This window comes from Thalassophryne amazonica, chromosome 17 (assembly GCF_902500255.1).
Source record: "Thalassophryne amazonica chromosome 17, fThaAma1.1, whole genome shotgun sequence".
Classification (NCBI taxonomy): Eukaryota; Metazoa; Chordata; class Actinopteri; order Batrachoidiformes; family Batrachoididae; genus Thalassophryne; species Thalassophryne amazonica.
Genome location: NC_047119.1, coordinates 61,568,675 through 61,588,675, shown reverse-complemented (window position 1 = coordinate 61,588,675; position 20,001 = coordinate 61,568,675). Strand labels below are relative to the sequence as shown.

The window sequence follows — 20,001 nt, the reverse complement described above, 5'->3', positions numbered from 1 at the left end:
GAGGAAGTTTGCAGTCTTTCCTTGCATTGGTTCCAGTTGCTAAGCTGATATAGCAGTGGACAGCTAAGGCCGGGTTCACACGGCAGGATAATTAGGCCGATATCGGACCCGATCTTCCCCAATCTTAAGGATGCCCCGACAATCGTGATGACACTAAAGATAATCTTATCAGATATTCCTGCCATGTGTGGTGTGTTAAGAGCGCTCTGATCTGTTCGGAAGGCTGTCAGGAGCGCTCTGATCGCAAATCGGGATATTCAACATGTTGGATTTTTTTGGCCCAATATCTGAGCGTGTGTTGTGTCCGCCGACCAAAACAAGCTAACAGCCTGCTGAATGTGACGTGCAGCCAATCAGAAAGCAAGGTGACGGACATACGGAATGGAAAATAAAATCAAAATAGCTGTTCTGACTTACCAGAAAGTCCGGTGGTTGCGCTGTCTCCACTCCTTTAAAGAACACCTTTTCTTTTTCTTTTTGTATCCTTTTTTTTCCTCTGTTTTAAATAGTCCACAAAGTACCTCCGTTTGTTTACTCTGAAGTCACGTTTAATCTCGAGAGATTTTGCGAGATTTCCTGTCTGAGCTGGAAATGTTCGTGTGTGAAATCTGTTCGTGTGTGGTGGTGGTGTCCTTACCATGTGGCTGAACACCACACACTGTACGACGAAACCCATTAGAGCTATGATTATTTGTCTTCGTGTGTGGTCTCTCAGGTTTTGGAAACCTAAAGATAATTTTAAAATCCTGTCGTGTGAACCAGGCTTAAAGCTTTTCACTCCTGTCCTGGTCTGTCAGGTCCAAAGATGAAGCCCAGCTCTGCATGCTCACGGCATTATTGCATATATAGTGCAGCAGATAATGGAAACATTCCTGCAATTGGTGATACAATCACCAAAGTCGACACAAATACTCCTTATGGGCCTTTCACACTGAATACGTCAGATGCGTCAAATGCGTAAAAAATCGGTCTAAAAAGCATTATTTTCAATGAGACGCGTTGCTTTTTAGATGCGTCAGATGCATCGCGTCAAAAGCCGAGCTAAACCGACACTTCTGACTTGTCAGCAGGCTGACGGAGTCAAGGTTCAATCCAATCCAACTTTCGACATTCTGAGCTGTGACGTACCTTTGCGTTGTCCAATAGGAACGACGCGTCGGGCCAAAACACGGAAGACGGGTGGCAGAAACCACTGATCTCTACAAAATGGATTGGTACAGAAACTACTGATCTGTGCAAGACATACGTGTCACAGGACTGCTCATTTATGGAGCAGTTTTCTGAAGAAAAATCCTTCAAAATGTTTTTTGTTATTGTTACCTCAGAATTTTTGATTACTGTTAAAAAAAAAAGTTTAGAACACTTGTAATTAAAATAGCTAAATAAATCAATAAATGGTTCTTTAGAAACCTTTCATCTGTAAATTAAAACCACCTGTTATTTCAGATTATTTCATTTCTTGTTTAACATAAGGAACCTCGGACATTTATTTTTAGACAAAATAACATGGAAATTTGTACATTTTTTTAAGTCTGGTAGATTATTTATATCTCATTTCAGCCAGAAAAACAGACACTGTAAATAAATACAAATGTTTATTATAAATGCAACAGGAAATAATTTAACAATGACTGCAGTGTGATTGTAAAGTAGGATTTCTGTGACATAAACCTCATGATGATTTTATATATATATATATAGTCATTTCAACTTGTAATTTCGCCAAAATATGTAATTGCCTTTAATGTTGTTATCAGGACAGAGTCATTTCTAAAATACGAATTTGAGCGCAATAAGTGGAGAGCTTCTACCTGTGCAAATGTCTTTTGACTTTGATTTGTGGACATTTTTAATGATCCGTTCATTTATTGTTAAAATATAAAATGAAACAGCTTTTTTAAAAATAATAAAATAGTTTGTGTTCAAAGAGCTTTTTATTTAGAAGCAGGTGATGTTATGCTGGATTCTCAGGACAAGATGAAGGTCTCTTATGCAGCTTTGAACTCTGGTGGTGTGACACTTTTGTCGTATTTTGAAGAGCAGAGATGTTTTCTTTCAACTGGACTTTGTGGTGTTCAGCTCATCAATGGAAGTTTAGTTGTCTGCACAGCAATGTTCCTGATTGGAACAAATCAAAATATTTCTTTAAATATAAAGAAACACTAAACAGTTTATATATATAAAAAATAGTTTATATATAAAAAAGGAAAAAAACTGATGGGAAAAAGAAGTTATTTAAAGTTGAGCTTTTGTGGTGTCTGAAAAAAGCTGTAGCTTTATTTGGTAAAAATAAAAAAAGACTGAACCATTTAGAAGTGTTCACTCAGATTAACTGTGCTAAAAGGCTACGCTAATGTTAGCCGATCATTAAACCTTCACAGCAGTTCAGTTAACGTCACGTTTTATTTTTACATTATTCTCACCTCGATAAAGCTGCAGAACTAAACTCTGTTGGGCAAACTGGGACTTCGCATATATCCAAAAAGTGGGTTTGCTCCATCCCCCCCGGCTGCCTGCCTCGCTCTGCCCAGTGATGATGCCTGAAGGCTGTCTTCTCCGTGCGGGTTGGCCCGCTGTCGCGGTTCGATCGATATCCCACCAAGTCGTCAGTCCTCCCTCGGTCGGCGTCACTCCGAAAAGTAGCTGAAAAAAAGCTTCTCCCAGCAGGGTGATGGGAGAATCGTTCTACTGCTGTTTTTTTTTTTTCAAGATTTTTTGTGGTTCAGGCGGCGCAAATTCAAGATGGCGATCACTGAACTTTTTTCAGATTGTGGAAACACCCAGAGTGTGACGTGGCAATCTCCGCCCCCTTGCCGCTTCCGAAGCGACGTGTCCGACGTCATGCGTCGGATGTGTTAAAAACGCATCTTGATGGATCGGAAAGCGTTGACTGATTGGCCTAAAGTATGCAGTGTGAAAGGCCCATTAGACGTTACGCTTTAAAAGAAAAAAAAAAAATCAACTAGCCATGTGAATTTTCAATAGGCAGCCAGGTAGGGGTCAATTGAAGAATTATACAGGGGTCAAAATTAAAAATGCTCCAATCAAATTGAAAACTATACCACATTATTTGTCTATCATAAAGATTCCAAAAAGGTATAGTTTGGACTATCTATGACTGAATTCTATGGAGTTACGGGATTAAAAACAGCAAGAATAGTGACAACGGTCAGTTTCCGTTTGTACAGGGGTCAGAAGTTAAAGTTCCTTCAATTTTGATTAAAAGTGATGCAAATTATTGGTTCCGCTAATAGGATTAATAAATGGAATAGTTTTGACTGTGTTGAATGTTTGGTCTCCAAACTAAAGGTCAAACAAGGTCAGCGTCTGTTGGATTCTATGACATGTGACATATGTTACCCCATAGCGTGATAACTAAGCATGATACATGGTCCAAACTATTCCTTTTTAAAACCCTGTTAACTCGACAGTTTTTTTTTTTTTTTTTACCAAAATTGGAGCAACTTTAACTTTTGACCCCTGTACAAACTGAAACTGACCTTTTTCACCAGTTTTGCTGTTTTTACCCCATAACTCCTGAACATTCAGTCATAGATAGTCCAAACTATACATTTTTGGAATTGTTATGATCAGACAAATAATGTAGTGTAGTTTTCAAATTGATTGGAGCATTTTTAATTTTGACCCCTGTGTAATTCTTCAATTGATCCCTACCTGGCTGCCTATTGAAAATTCAAGTGGCTAGTTGGTTTTTCAAAAGAGTAATGTCTAAGGAGTTTTTGTGCCCAATTTGATGCTTGTATCACCATTTGCAGGATTTTGCTGTAAATATTCTCTTAGCTGCTGCACTAATACAACAGTGCATCATGAAGGACAGATTCACTTTCTCTGACTTCATAGAAAGCTAAAGATTACCACTGTCCAGCAGAGTCGGTAGTTTTAGGATTCCTGGTGATGGATCTGTGAAGTAAAGTACTTAAAAAGTCTGTGATTCTATCTGATTATCCTCCTCTCACCATTTTTATTGTTGGTATAAGCACACAGCAACATGTTTTGTTGGCTATAGAAAGGTCAACGATCATGAAAAGGTTCTTCCAGACTGATATAGAAAATGGACCTTTTCTGCTCTGCACTTTTTTAAAGACTGAGATCAGAGAATGTGAGGAAACAGTCACATGGTTCTCTGACCAAGACTGCATATTGAGATAAATAATTTGATATTAGGATCAGTCTTGATGATGTGTAGAAGTGGTTTCCAGTCCTGTTTCTCAGGCATCCCTAACTTGCACAATTTTCTCCTCCTCGCCCAAAAAGGTGATTAGCTCATTTAGGTCTATTGGGCAAATCAGGAGCGAAGAGATGCCAACTAAACCAGGCAGGATTGGTAACCCCTGATCTACAGCACTTGGCACATATACAGTCAGGTCTATTAGTAGTTGGACAGTAACATTTTTTTGTACACCACCACAATGAAGATGTGTCAACTTTCATCTTTAATTCAAGTGATTTAACCAAAATATTGCTTTAGCCATTTAGGTATTACAGCATTTTGTTTTCATAGACATGAACTATAAGGATTATTATTAATATTAAACGTAATTCCAGCCAGTTGTCTTAAGACAAGTCAGGGGATGGATACATAAACATTCCAAGTCATTGACTATGTCTTTGGCTTTATTTATATCAAAATTGTCTGTCTGTCTTGGTGGCTTCCCTCACAAGATTCCTTGCATGGTCACTCAGATTTGAGGACTGCCTGCTCCTGACAGATTTATCATACAATACCATACTTTCACTTTATTTATTCAGTGTCTCCAAAGGAGCAACGAGCTGTACAGCAATGGGTATACAGAAAAGCACAGAATAAAAGAAAAGAAAAGAAAGAAAAGAAAAAACACACCAAACATTCAGTACACAAGGGGGACACAGTACAGACCTGGATCGATGGAAAAGGAACCGAGTTACCTAATACTGTTTGTATTTGTTGATGCAAATAATATAAATTAAGTCCAAAACATATGCAGTGACTTGGAAATGTTCATATATCCATCCCCTGACATGTCTGAAGAAAACTGGCTGCTGAAGTGATGATTTGTGTTCACAGTAATCCTTATATTTAACTTGTCCAATTACTTAATACTTGTTTTCTGTTGCCTCACAACAGTGGTGCACCAGCACGCCTCCTGACCACACTTCATTTTAAGACCAACACGCCCACTGGCGCTCACATGAGCATAAATACGCTTGTTGTTAAATGGTGTGGCGAGTGGATGTAAAACTGGCAACTGCATCAGCTGGAAGCTAACAGTGACATTCGCAGTGTGCTGTGCATACGTAGCTTCGTCGGGTCCATTATTAGGTCAAAACAGTGTGACACCAAAATCTCCCAGGGAAATGTGACTCAGTGAGCCAAAATCAGTCAAAAGGCTTAAAAAACAGTTCTTAGCTTCCCCCCCCCCCCAAGTTGCCCACTGCTCAAAACTTATCTTGTTGCACATCCAAAACCTAACACTGTGAGTGCTGTTGTTGTCTCTTTGCCCGTTTCTCTTTAGCCTTTTAAACAAAATTCCAAAAGACATGTCTCTAGCTGACATGTTTCAGCAGCAACGCTTGAAACCCTTTCAAGAACGGCTGAATGTACTTTGTCCGACATTCTACGAGTGCCAGTGCCTGTAATCTGTGCCGGGTCCAGATGGCCGTAAGTGGTGCCATCCGTCCACAGCTGCTGTCAGAGGTCGGCAGCGGCGCTGTTCCCAGAGCTTATTAGCATCTCCGCTCGTTCCAACAAGAAGCAGCAGTGAGCTGAGGAGCAGCTGTGGTTGGACGTTTGATCACTCCAGTGGCTCGCTGGAGAACTTGCCTCCCTCCAAGTTGGCAAAATGTGACTTGGAGACTCCGCTGAGGCTTTTGTGTTTCTCATGGGACAAGAGAGGGTGCTGTTGGGTAACCGTGGTTTGTTTGTCTCTTGGCAGCTCTTCACCTCGCCTTCATGTGTGTGTGTGTGTGTGTGTGTGTGTGTGTGAATAGTACTTTGCCATCTCTCTGCCATTCATCTTTCTCTGTTCCTGCCAGTCTTTTCTCCATGTAGAACCATTTACAATGAGGATATAAAAGAAGTAGAAAATTAAGGGATTGAAAGAAGAAAGAGATCCTGTGGAGAGTAAATGAAGGTTGAATAGTCCTGATGTATCACAACAAAATGTACCTCGGAGGCCCACAACGTGCTCATATGTTTAGAAGTCTGTTTTTCTTTAAAATAAAATAAAAGCAGTTTGCAACTGTGACACCCACACTGCTCCGAGTCATGAAGGCTGATCACTACAAGACAGGGGACTGATGCAGCTTTATGGAGATGTTTCCAAAGCATATGAAGGGAATCTGTTTGTGCCTTCAGCTTTCAAAGGAGAGAGTCCATAATGAAAGTATAGATTTTTTTTTTTAATAATTAGAACTTTAAACAGTAACTCAGAGGGTGTCGCAATCTCTCTGCAAAGCGAGGTCCAAATCTGCTTTTCACATATACAAATTGTTTTAAAATTGTTCCATACACTTATGAGCCACTTTATTACCACATTAGACCCCATTTTGCCTTCAGAGCTGCCTTAATTCTTCATGGCATAGATTCAACAAGGTGTTGGAAACAGTCCTTAAAGATGTTAGTCCATATTGACATGATAGTATCCAGCAATCGCCCATTCAACCAGTCTGCCCATTCTCCCCTGACCTCAACAAGGCATTTTTTTTTTGTCTACACAACTGCTACTCATTGGATAGCTTCTCTTGTTTGGACCATTCTCTATAAATCCTAGAGATGGTTTTGCATGAAAATACCAGTAGATCAGCGGTTTCTGAAACACTCAGACCAGCCCGTCTGGCACCAACAACCACGCCACATTCAAAGTCACTTAAATCCCTTTTTGTCCCCATTAAGATGCTCTGTTTGAACTTCAGATAGTCACCTTCACCATTTCTACATGCCTAAATGCAGAGTTGCTGCTCTGTGATTGACTGATTAGCTATTTGTCTCAATAAGCAGTTGAACAGGTGTACCTAATACAGGGGCCGGTGAGTCTATGGTGCAGCCCTTGTGTTTTCACCAGATCATTCACCCATCCACCCACGGCTGCAAGTCTCCAGTGCACCACTGCCACATCATCAGATATAATCCAGTGGCATGAAGAAACAATAGTTCAGTTTATTATCAAATTTGGTACAGTCACCCTCTGCACACTGTCATTAGCAACCAGAGGAGCCTCTTCAGCCACAGACTGCTCCTTCCCAAGTGCAGGACCAACAGACTGAAAAACTCCTTTCTTCCTCAGGCCATCAAAATGTACAACTCCCTAGTAGCCAGTAATCCAGTGGTGATCAGTATGTCTGGTATACATTTGCAAGTTGTTTTTTTTTTTTTTACTTTCACTTTTGAGGCTCTCTGTGCTTCTTAAACTGTCTGCTGCTATACAATGCTGCTGGAACCTCAATTTCTCTGAGGGAGTCTTCCCAAGGAATTAATAAAATTCTATTTAATCTAATCTAATCTCTTGGTACACATTTATGCCGAATTCACATGTTGGTCAGTAGAAAAACCAGTGTCTTCTTCCTTATACTACCAAGAAGGGCCAGTTCCATTGGCTGTTGTACTAGAACTTATTGATTCTTTATAATGGTCATTTTTCATTAATTTTCTACACCTGGTTATTCCAATTAAGGGTCACAAAGATGGTTATTTTTCCCAGAGTATTCAATTTGGTTGCCATTTTCACAGCTGTCTTGAAAAATTACTCCAATTTTTTGTGATACATTTAAGTTACTCTCTCTTAAAGCATCAAAAATACCTGAGGATAATAACTGAAAACAAACTTTACTTGTCTAAGTAATTTGGCATGTTTTCACAAGTTAACTTTTTCAATAAAGGGTTCTTTGTCCTTTAGTTTGTGTAAACCAGTCAAGCTATAATCAAACAGTAGAAGTAGTAGCACATTTTGTACACTGCCAGTTGCGTAAGTATACTATTAAACTGGAAAATGGTGAATATGATGATGTTTTGATAAAGTGTACTATTCAAAAACAATTGGTCATGATAGAATGAACATGTCATTACTGATAGATCCTCTGTAAGTCTCAGACTGCTGATTCAGAATTGTCATTTTTCAAAATGCGTGTCAAAATGGCCACCATATTAATTGTTTTGGACAAAATGACATGAATAAGTTATCAATCCTAGCCCAGTGGTTTAGAACAAATGGCTGATCTCGGTAAGACATATCTGGATAATGATGCAACCCTTATAAATGTAATACTGAATATACCATTTTTAAAAATGGGCAAAATTTTGTGTCTGCAAAATTCTGAAGGTCTCAATATCCAGATTGATTTAGAATACATCAGTCTACATACAGTGGCTTGCAAAAGTATTCGGCTCCTTAGTATTTCACACATTTTAATTTGTGGCATTTCAAACACGAAAAGTAAATCAGGCTTCTCAATGTAAAAATTTCGAAAATTATCTTCCTTAGACTCAAACTGAAAGTAAATCTCTACAACTTGATATAAATGAATTAAAAATATAAAAACCAAGATGATGGGCTGCATAAGTAATGGGCCCCTTTGGTATAACACCTGTAAATAATCAGTTTAATTGTCAGTTTTCTTCAGACAAGTCAGGAGATGGATACATGAACATTTCAGTCAGTCACTGAATATGTCTTGAACTTTATTTACATCAGTTATGAAGAAATACAAACAGTATAGCACTCTGTGGTAAATTTGTGTGGAGTTGACAGTTCTTAAAAACTGAGTGACTGTGCAAGAAGGAGAAGAGTGAGGAACAATAACCAAACGTATATTTATTTATTCATGATACAGATTTCAGGCCAGGTTTTGGACCATGCATTGGTGATAATAACCACCCACTCAGACAACCAGTCCATCCCCATTTCTCGGAAGCAGTTGAAATGTGGGAATCCTATTGGCCTTTTCCAGTTGTAGGGGTTGTCAGGACTGAGCCACCTGTGAGACATCAATTTGGGGTCTCATAATTATGTACTTTAAGGAGTGTCAGCAGAGAGTACAAAAATGAAGGATGGGGTTAGTCTATTTGTATGGTGTGTAACTCACCATCCAGTTTTTATTTTCCAACATGTGGACGTTGCTGAACTCTTGTCTGATATTTCTGACGATGCTGCTGGACTAACAGCCCCCCCCCCCCTTCTACTAAACACATCTTGCATCCTCTTAACTGGTTCCAGCAGGAGAGAAATGTTTGTCATGCAGTTGGTAATGGTATAAACCAGCTCAGGGCCAACCCTCTTCTCTTTTCTCACACGATTCCCCCTCGCTGGCCTGGTCTTTTCGTGTTCCCATTCAGTAAATCACTGTTAACAACAAGGCCGATTCCATAAGGTCCTCATTTTCGTGTAGTCCTTCAAAAATTAACTTGCGTAATCAGGACGCTACTCCGGATTGTGGGTGGCCTTCAGATGACCTCGGATTAAAATCTACCCTTTGTCTTCATTAACAAGCCTCGGTGGTCTGCGCTGGATGATTTACTGTGAGGGAGGCACTCATACCAGCCTTAAAGAGTCGGTTACGGCAGCTTGAAACTATCAACAAATGGTTCAGATTCTGAGCAATAATGGATAAAGTAATGTGCACCATTTGGAATAGACTTATATTTACAGTGTTTGCTGCTTTGTTTTTTTTTTTTGTTTTTTTGTATCTACTTAACCCTCTGTGTTCAAATTATGAGTTGCATGAGGCAAATAATCTGTGATGATTTATATTGGAACATTGCAGTTTCTCTGCATGAAAAACCTGCATTTTGAGCAAAATACTTTTGACACTTCATGTCACTTTATGTTATGTGCATTCGTGCTAAATATGTAATCATTAGCAAATTGGAAAAACGACACAAACGGCGCCCAGGAGCTGGGGTGATGGAGGCTGATCGGAATAAAGGAAGTGGGCAGGATGGGTGCCATTAGCGGGTGGGGGTGACTTAAACGAGGTCTTTTGTTGTGAGAATGGAGATCATGTTCTCACCACATTTTGTCCTTGCTTGCTGTGCTTTTTTAAAAAAAATTAACCTTCTTACCTTTTTAAAGATGCAAATCATTTTAAATTGATCAGCCATGTTTCAGACAGACAGTACAAAAAATAAAACATTGGAGAGGTCTTTTTTGTTGTAAATAATGTATAAAATGACAGGAGACATCTGGATACACTGGAAAAAAAAACTTTATATGATTTATATGTACATCAGTTCACATCATCAGGAGGGGTCCAAATAACTTAACTCTCTCATGTTTATAAAAATAAAATTATTTGGACACATCCTGATCATGTGCAACTGATACACGATCAATACTTTTTTATTATTATGAAAGGATTCTGTGAAAAACAATGCAATCAGATACAGTTATGAATTTATTAATTTTATTTATTCTGCACATAAATGAGCAATAACAAAAACTCATAAAAAGTGTCAGAAAGGGATTAGATGGAAGCGAAACTTATAAATACCCTCCCCTTATAACCATAGAAAATAAAGAATGTGTACATCTATAAATATATATATACTCATAACAACAATACCAAAGAAATGTGCAGGAACAATACAACTTAATCAATGCACAAAAATTTCAAAACGCAACCAAACAAGCAATAGTGCACAATCCCAAAGACAATTACAAAATCAGTATATAATTATACAAATACATGTTTTATGAACAACCAGAGACCTTCTCAGCACCACATAGAGTACCAGAAACCACAGCACAGAAGAAGGCAGCTGTTGTTAACACAACATAAACAGCTTAGCATAACTTTCCTATGTGAACTGCGTGACGATTCGCTGTGACATTTGATAATGTCCGCTCACATTGACTGGACGTGATGCAGAAGTTCTCCAAAGTAAGAGCCACACTCCTCCTCGCAATGGTGATGATGGTTTGGGTGGGAGTGGGAGTTTAAGGAATTTATAGTAGTGTTTGTGAATCACAGACTTCTATTAGGTGGAGATTTTCACTGTCCAAGTGCACCTTCAAGTTCTCTCACATGATATTTTAAATCCTGTACCACCGTTATTGGTAGAACTGAAAAGTGAACAAGACCACAAACCTCCACATAATAACAGCTTACATTAAATGTGGGGGGGGGGGGTAAACCACAAACACACATAAACTTGTCTCTGTATTTCTACTTGGATTCCTAATGGGCCACATGAAACACTTCCCGTCTGAACAGGTAAATCCTCATGTAAACCAGCCTCATTAGCCCACTGACTGTGTGTGTGTGTGTGTGTGTGTGTTGCATTGCACAGCAGTCACGGCCCTGCAGGAAGCAATAATCAGGAGGTCCCCCAGTGTTCCACACATGCTACAACAGCAGCGGACGACCTGTTTGAGGACTTTTGATGTTTTCTGGCTGTTACGGATACTGCTGCCCTGCACTAAGACCTAATAATCACTGGATAATGTTTTTTTTTTTAATCGGTAAACAGATATTTTTACAATGTTCAAACTGTTTTTGGTTGTGTAACTTATAGATGATGACACAAATACTGATACACTAACAAATTATTTCCGCTGTAATGAGTGTTCCTGACTTGGTACTGAATTGTTACAGCGTATATTTGCAAACCTGTTATGTAATAAACCATGGGTGTGTGTATATTATAAGGATTGTGTATTTTGTGAATCTTGACATCGGATATATATATATATATATATATATATATATATATATATATTCTACAAATAGTGACTGTTTAGTGTAAAGGCAATTGCTTGAGTTGAAAGATTGATCTTCCAATGCATGAAAATACTTTTTAAAACACAAATGGAAACCATTCATTATAGAATACAATAGAATGGGGCAGGGGGTGTACAACAAAATTGGGGGTGCTCCCGTCAGAGCTACTGTACACCACAAAAAAGAAAAACAAGACATACACCACAAAAAATTGTTTAAATATGAAATGTGTGCTTTATACTGATATATATATATATATGTATATATATATATATATATGTATGTATATATATATATATATGTATGTATATATATATATATATATGTATATGGTGTCTCAAAAATTGTGCCCAACAGTACTCTGAAATATGAATACCAGGAAATGGTTTTACTGGGAAGTAATGGTGTTTTTCTCATTTCAGCAACCCTAAAGTTTGTTGTGCAAGACATTAAAGTCCAGGAAAAATACTGCAGTTGACCCTACTTCAGAGAACAAAAATTGTTGAGTTCCGTACAACGCATCCTGAGGGCTGACTTGCATCTCTTTCCATACAAAATTCAGTCTCAGAGCGAACTAACTCCCCAGCAAATGGCAAGGAGACTTGAATTTGCTAGGTGGTTTTCTGGAAAACTGGAGACAGATGATTTGTTTCTTAGGAAACTTTAGACGAGGAGGTTACATTGATCATGTGGTGTAAAAGATAAAGGGTTAAAACATCAAAAAGGAAAGACTGAACTAAAAACTGCATTGGGGAGAAAACTTACATGCTTCAGCCACATAGTCATGCAGAAAATGTCTGGTAATATTGATTTTGGGTACATTTTTTGAGACACCCTATATATATATATATATATATATATATATATATACACACACACACACACTGAGTAGTATATGTATATAATGAATGTAAACACACGAATAAACTATTATTTGTTTTATATGACACCTAAATAGATCTGCATTGTTTTATTTATTGATGGATATTTTACTTAAAATTAGGGAGGTGTTTCTTCTCTGAGGAGGAATCTGAGTGCAGCAGGACCTAACAGTTCATTCTGGCCGTCTGGCAGCTGCCGAGTGCCAACACACCATTGAACAGGGCGAGAACCTGAGGGGCTAATAGCGGTGTGTGTGTGGATGCACTAAATCATGACAAGAACTTGTCCAGTTCTTCATCTGATAGTACTTCAACAACCACTAAACATGTCCTTGTGAACATTGTGACTGCTGATTTTAGCTTCCTTGTTTCATGGAAGCATTTTTACAAGAAGCTGATGGATCTGTGCAATAGTGTGAAAACAGATGGAAGGAAAAATTTTCAGCAAATTGTACCAAAAATGCACAATAATGACATCACCCATGCAATGGGACAAATAGCTGTCATGTGACATAGAATTCACCAGTCGACTGACAGGGATCTATTTTGCACAATATTCAGATACACCTTACAATAATAAAATAATAATAAATAAACAAATAAATAAAAACTGGTTTACAATACATGTGCACTCTGCTTGTCCATACAACTAAACTGAGTTGAACACAACAAAATAAAAGTAAACACTACTGGAAAAGTACAAAAAATTTTCCTCAGTGAGTTATAGTGACTACTTTTGAAATGCACAGTTTGATGCACTGTACACAGATGTGTTAACTTGCCAGAAAAACTCTCACTTGATGGCACTGCCTGAATAGCAGAGCACCAAGTTCCAATGCCATCTCTGCATAGCACCGACGGATGACAACCTGATTCTGAATCTACACCCAGAACATACCCCTGAGTAACTGTGTCTCAGTCCGCACTCCGTTATACAGTGTGTAAATCTACAGTCAGATTCGTTATAAATAAGGGTTATGAGCAGTTGGCATTTCATTACATGGGTGTTCCCCAGGCATGGCCAGCTTGCATTTACTTGCCGTTACTGTGTACAAAGTTTAGGTTATAAAGGACAGGGAAACTTGGCACAGTCACTGTGAACTTTTACTTCATGCGTGACTCCTTAGAGAACCAAAATTTGATTGATTTTGTTTCAGTCCAACATCTTTCACAGTTACATTCCTGTATTGCCAATTAGCATGCTAACATTGCTGTACCATGTCTTGAAAATCACTTCGGAGGTATTATCTGGTTACAACAACAGTGTTTTTAGATTTAGAAGTGTTGGGAAGTACCGCAAATGTTGTACAAAATGAGGAAAAAATGGCAAACTGATTTATACAGAAACACAGATGTATTTCGCCATCTTGGATTATTTTGTTCAAGTGGGTAAGCGCTGTGCGTCACACAGCCTTCACTCTGGTTGGTAGTTGACATGTCGCATTGCTCAGAAATTGCATAAAATATACTTCTCTATTTTGGCCCCACCTAGCTGTTGGTGTAGCGACTACTTTGGTTGCTGTAAAACACCCACTCTGATTGAAAATGAATGGCTGCTGGTCCCTTTGACTCTGTTACCAAGTCAGAGTGGAGTTGGACACATGCCAAATGCATTGTGCACTTTACACCATCCGCCATATATTGTCAAGATTGGGCCCCAAACACTGTTGTATTCTCTGAGTATGCAGTCCTACTAAACAGAACGGTGTTCCTGACAGAATTCCAGCTGTCAATGTAGTATTAATTTTTTTCTGAATTGGAGGATGGAACTTCCGATAATCAAATGCAGCATAAAGTTAGAATTCTTATTGCCAGGTTGTGTATAAATGCTTGTGATGTCATAAGGCTGTGATGTCTTGCTGCATCTTCAAAGAATTTAAAGCTGATCTCACAACGTTAAGGAAACCTCTTAGATCGGCGGCTGCCGCGAAATCTACTCAACTCTGCCCCAACCCAAATAACATATCTATCTAACCCCCCTCCCATCCAGCCAGATTCTCCTCCATCCTGTGCCACCCAGTCTCTCTCTCTCTCCTCGCACCCTTAGTTCCTCTTTTCCCCCCTGGCCCCCCACCCCTCCACTGGGCGGTGTATAAAGGAGTGCATGTTGCCGTGTGCCCCTCCTCTCCATAGTGTCTGGATAATAGCGGGTGTAACGTGGGTTTGAACTTGCAGGGCTGAGAGGTGGAAGAGGTCTGAGAAGACAGCTGGGTTCTCCTGCGCCTCTGATTTGTATTCGGGACCTTCGGGACATTCCAGTGGAAACGTTTTAAGAGGCAAACTTGACACGAGATTACTGGATTTGTGGACAGTTTTACAGGGATATACAAGGTATGTTCCAGCTTAAATCTAACATTTTCAACTTGAACCTTTGAAGACATTCCAGAGAAATGAGTTTGTTTATTGAATGTGCACGTAGAGTGATGACGCTCCAAGAAATTCTTTTATGGTTTTGTCACATCTTGGTTACAACTAAAGTTAGGATTTTATTTTCAGGGTTATTGCAGCGCTCCCACATCGAACGAGTAAAAGATAGAGAACACTTGGGACCAATTAGATGCCCTTCCTCCCAGTGACAGATCAAAGTGGCCGTGGTTTGATATATCAGGTTTGGCAGCACACGGCTGTGTTCTCTGCTGCCAAACATCTTCTCTCTGAATCACTACAGACATTTTTACTTATTATTACTTCAGTAGACCTGTAAAGTACAACTAATGCATCTATAAATATAAAATTTGCCTTTAACAGGTAATTGTTGAATGTTTGTGCTTTCTCAGAAGGTTCTACATAAATAAATGAAAACTCTTATTTGAAATTAAGTGTGTACTTCACTGCTCTGCTTACATTTTAGGGCTTTTTACTCAAGTGTTTTTTATGTCAGCCTACTTTATACTCCAGTACGGTACATGTTTGACAAACAACAGTCACTTTGCAGATTTACATTTTGTACTTATGTCAGTTTATAACATTTAATTTGATCTATAAAACATCAGTCTCTGTTAATTTTAAAAATACACTCTGTAAAACTGGCTCTGCCTCAGCCACCCAAAACTCTGCTACTCTACTTAAACTGTGAATCAATCCATTAATAAGAGCAATATTAAATGTCTGTCTTGTCAGTTTACATACAATTGTTAATTATTGGCTTGTAAATACATACACACATATATACATATATATAATAGTTTTATGATGAAGTTTTTTCTTTTTAAATGAACTATTTCAGATAATATCCACATGGAACATTAAAAAAAGCTCATTACCCGTCACCTGTGTTTCTGTCTGTTGGGGACATTGACAGGAGGGTGCGGTCTAGACCTTATTTGTGTAAAACACTTTGAGGTAACCCATGTTATGATTGGCCACTGTATAAATCAAGTTGATTTGAAATGGAAGAAGAAATTGCTTTCATTAAAAAGCTTTTAAATGACTAATTGGCATAATTAGTGCTTAACTGGGGAACTGCATTTAAGTGTTTACTTGTAGAATCACCGCTTTGAGTTTAAGAGCAGGTGAAAAAAGATGGAAAGTATTCAGGAGAAAAGTGTCAGGAGCAAAGTTTGGATTTCCACAATAGAAGTTCTTTCTTAGGAGCAAACTAAGACCATATATGAAGCCATGAATCCAAACCTGATTTTAAAAATCTACACATACATACGTTTGTACTTGATTACCAGTAATTAAGTATTTTTTTGTCAATTTTGGACTTTTAACTTTTTTAACTTTTGGTCAGTGTTCAAGCATTCTCAGTTGTCTCTTATCCAGCTCACGTTACAGTAACCGGAATTGAGCACTGGCCCAAAGGGAATTATGGCCCTGAAATGATTTACTCTTGGTCAACAGTCTTTCAAGTCATAGTGATGGAGCGCTCCCCTAAAGCTGGATGATGTCACATTTCTATCTGGTGCCTCCAACTCCATCAATTACTTTGTTGTGATCCAAAGGTTCTGGTGGACCTTTATAACCAAATTTTGTTCATTCATGTGTGTTAATTTGGGCAACATTTGGCAGATGTGGGACGAAGTCACCAGCTAGTCACTCTCAAGTCACGAATTAGCAAGTCTCAAGTCATAATGACCACCAGTTATTTGCAAGCTGACTTGAGCCTTGACTTGAGACTTGCCGATTCATGACTTGAGAATGACTTGACAGTCATTCTTTGTCCCACCTCTACCATTTGGACACAATTCTGCAAGCTAACATAATGGAGGTCACACTTATCTTAAAGCATATTATTTAAAACAAAAATTTCCTACAAAAAAGATAATTAAGACATGAATATTCACCCCTTTTTTAATTTTCTAAGCCTGTTTCCAGACTTGTAATTTGCTACTGCTCATCTTTCTCTGATATACAGCATGCCAATCAAACATATGGACATCTGTGACATATGTCACAAATCTAAAACAAGGCATTGTAGATTTAAGTTCTGCTTTTGGCAAGGTAGTTTCTGTGTGCACAGTCAAAGAATTGTAGCACTCACTTCACTCACATGGAAACTAAAGAGTATTTGCCTATAAAAGGTGGAGAAAAATGTTTTTCATAAAAGGACACCTTTAACTGTGATCTACAGTCCACTTTGACTCGTTGAAAACTATTAGCTTAGCTAATCGTGTTTACTGGCACTGTGTTGACCCCCACATTTACTTTGTATAGATCGTGCTGAGATGATTCCACAGATCATCATATACCTGCTCTGCTGGGTGTGTCTGTGTTGTTGCCGTCTTCAACCAGGTGAGTTATTTAGTACAAACCAATATAACCTGAGTCTGAATCTGTCTCTCCGTCCTTGTGCATCTACCTGAGGTCTACCACACTGACTGTTGCTGTTGTAATGTTACTGAATGTACTCCCCTCACTGGTAGTTAGAGGTGGAAACCTCCAGCTTCAGTGAGGAAAGGTCCTACCAGATATTTGTTCCATCACTCCACTGTACCAGCTGATTCTAGTTAGTTCAACCCTTCAGCCAGTTAGAAGAGCCAGTCAGTGAAGTCACCTGTTTTAGGTGCACAGGTAGAAGCAATACATGGTTGGGCGTTTACTCACAGAAGCCTCTGCTGGTAGTTTTTATCTGCACTCAGAACACACATTTGAATGGGGCCTTGATGTTTGTGCGTGCCATCTGCTGGCCATGAGCGATCATTACACTGTCACAACACACATGACTTCTGTTCCCTGCAGACAGTAAGAACCCAAGATATTCCATATTTTTTCCTGGTCAATTTAATTTATTTTTTAAATATACGCCTTAAATGCAAAGGCCTGCAACATCATCTAGAAAAAGTTTGGACACCAAAGGATTTGCCACTTTGAAATGTTGCCATTGCTGCAGACGCCTCGGTGTGCAGCAGTAGAGGGTTGTCCTTTTGCAGTTTTAATTTAAAAATTCTCCACGCATGCTCTACGGGGGACAGGGTCAGAGCTGCAGGCAGGCTCGTCCAGTACCCATACCTTCTTATTCCACTGCATTTGTAGTGTGTGCAGAACCTGGTTCTACATTGTCTTCTTGAAAAATGTGTGGCCGTCCCTGGAAAAGTTATCCTCAAGACAGCACATGTTGCTGTAATATGGCAATGTACTTTTCTGCATTATTGCTGACATCACATAAGTGTGAATGACCTTTGACAAGAGCACTAACACAACGCCGTACCATGACAGTTCCTGGATTTTGTACTTGTTGCTAATAACACTGGATGGTCTTTTTCCCCCTTTGGTTTGGAGCACAGATGTCCATTTCTTCTTCTAAAATAAGATCTGGATTACCGATTCCGCTGACCACAGTACTTATTTCTACTAAGTGATGGTCCAACCCAGGGAAGTCAAGGCTGCTTCCGGACAAAGCTAACACAAGGCTTCTCTTTTGCACCATATTTTTAAATGGCATTTGTGAATGTGACTCCTTGTGGGTAATGCTTCACAAACATTTCCAAAAGTAATCCCATGCCCATTTGCTTATATCAGGTATTGATGAATGATGGTTCTTGATGCAGTGCCATCTGAGGAATCGTGTTTATCTTAGGCTTGCGCCTTTGCCCTTTATGCACCGAAATTCAGTTTCCTTGAAATGTTTAATAGTTTTATACACTGTAGGGACAGAACTATGCAAATCTCTTCCAATCTGTCTTTGCGGAACATCGTTTTTAACATTTAAATAACTTTTTCACATATTTTCTGAGAAACTGGAGAGCTTCTGCCTTTCTTTGCTCCTCAAGGTCTAAGCCTTTTGTGGATGCTGTTTTTATACCAGATCATGATTATAATCACCTGTTGATGTCACCTGTTTGAAATAAAATCATTATTATATTAATATGATTATTATTTTTACCTTATTACTAGCCCTATGTTGCCCCTGTTTTCTGTTTTATGGAATGTGTTGCAGGCCTGAAATGCAGGCTACACATAACATGAAATATCTTTGGTTCATAGTGTCTGCAATGAAATAAAAATAAAGAAGTGCGATGTAAATGCATTTAAATTTACATGACACATTTCCATTTACTGCATGTTTTTGTTCTTATGAGCAAAACTTTTTCATACATTTTTGCATTTTCTATACCGTCTAAATTCTTTTTGATTTGGGGTTGTACAACATTGAAATTGTTCTTATCAGATCTCCTAAATTAACTAACTTTAGACTCACATTTACATAATTTTGAACATTAGTGTGGAGGTCAGTTGGTTATTGCTGCTGTTTTTGTCCCCAATTCGTCAGTCATCTATGTTCTAGATTTGAAAAATCAGATGTTTGATTGGGGCTGCTTTCCACTTGATGCACCCTTTCATGCAGGATCCTTTGTGTTTCCAGGACCATCACAGGGAATAATGATGACGACTTCATCTGTAAGTGGTTCGCTGGCGGGCAGCGTGGTGCTGCCGTGCCACTTCTCCATAACGCCACCATCTCCCGGCACACCGACACCGGCTGAACCTACGCACTCAAGCGAAGTTCTTTACGTCGCCAGTCCTGACGAGCAGCTCAGGATCAAATGGACAAAGCAGGAGGGAGAGGTGGAGAAGGTGGTGCTGGTCACCCAGGGAGGCATCCAGAAGGTGGGTCAGGAATACAAGGGCAGGGTGTCGGCGCCCAGCCACCCGATGTCAATCGGGGAAGCCTCTCTGATGATCGTCCGGCTCAGGGCAAGCGACGCAGGACTTTACAAGTGTGAAGTTATGCACGGGATAGAGGACAGTTGGGGCACTGCCATCCTCAGTGTCGCTGGTAAGTCCAACGCCACTGGGGACTTCATGCTTCTTATTAATAACTTCACAAATGGTTTCAATTACCTAATCCAGATCTGTAAATCTGACAAATACTTGCTGTTTTAAAGTAAAGATGTTTTCTTTAGTGTCAAAATCAGCAGCAATCAGCTAGGATGGATGTTCCAACTAACAAAACATCATGTAACTG

At 39.1% G+C, this 20,001-nt stretch overlaps 2 protein-coding genes and 1 long non-coding RNA gene across 4 annotated transcripts in view; 2 read left to right on the top strand and 1 right to left on the bottom strand.

Annotated features, from left to right (window-relative positions):
• xrcc4 (X-ray repair complementing defective repair in Chinese hamster cells 4) overlaps positions 1 to 11,639 on the top strand; it is a 101,263-nt gene extending 89,624 nt beyond the window's left edge. The window contains exon 8 of one of the 2 annotated variants that reach the window (XM_034192387.1): positions 11,285 to 11,639. In XM_034192387.1, the coding sequence (XP_034048278.1) occupies positions 11,285 to 11,375 (91 nt within the window). In that variant the 3' untranslated portion in view covers positions 11,376 to 11,639. Of the gene's footprint in view, positions 1 to 11,281 lie in introns of both variants that reach the window. The other variant, XM_034192385.1, reaches the window with a different exon arrangement.
• Positions 3,515 to 6,905, bottom strand: LOC117529565. The gene is made up of 3 exons (XR_004566039.1): positions 6,752 to 6,905; positions 6,421 to 6,425; positions 3,515 to 3,537 (listed from the first exon to the last, which is right to left on the bottom strand). It is a non-coding gene; the product is annotated as an uncharacterized LOC117529565 (long non-coding RNA).
• Positions 11,640 to 14,429: 2,790 nt separating the features above from the next.
• The window catches only part of LOC117529117 (versican core protein-like), a 156,423-nt gene continuing 150,851 nt past the window's right edge, over positions 14,430 to 20,001 (top strand). The window contains exons 1-3 of the mRNA XM_034191816.1: positions 14,430 to 14,924; positions 17,250 to 17,327; positions 19,399 to 19,812. Of these exons, the coding sequence (XP_034047707.1) occupies positions 17,261 to 17,327; positions 19,399 to 19,812 (481 nt within the window). The 5' untranslated portion in view covers positions 14,430 to 14,924; positions 17,250 to 17,260. The remainder of the gene's footprint in view (positions 14,925 to 17,249; positions 17,328 to 19,398; positions 19,813 to 20,001) is intronic.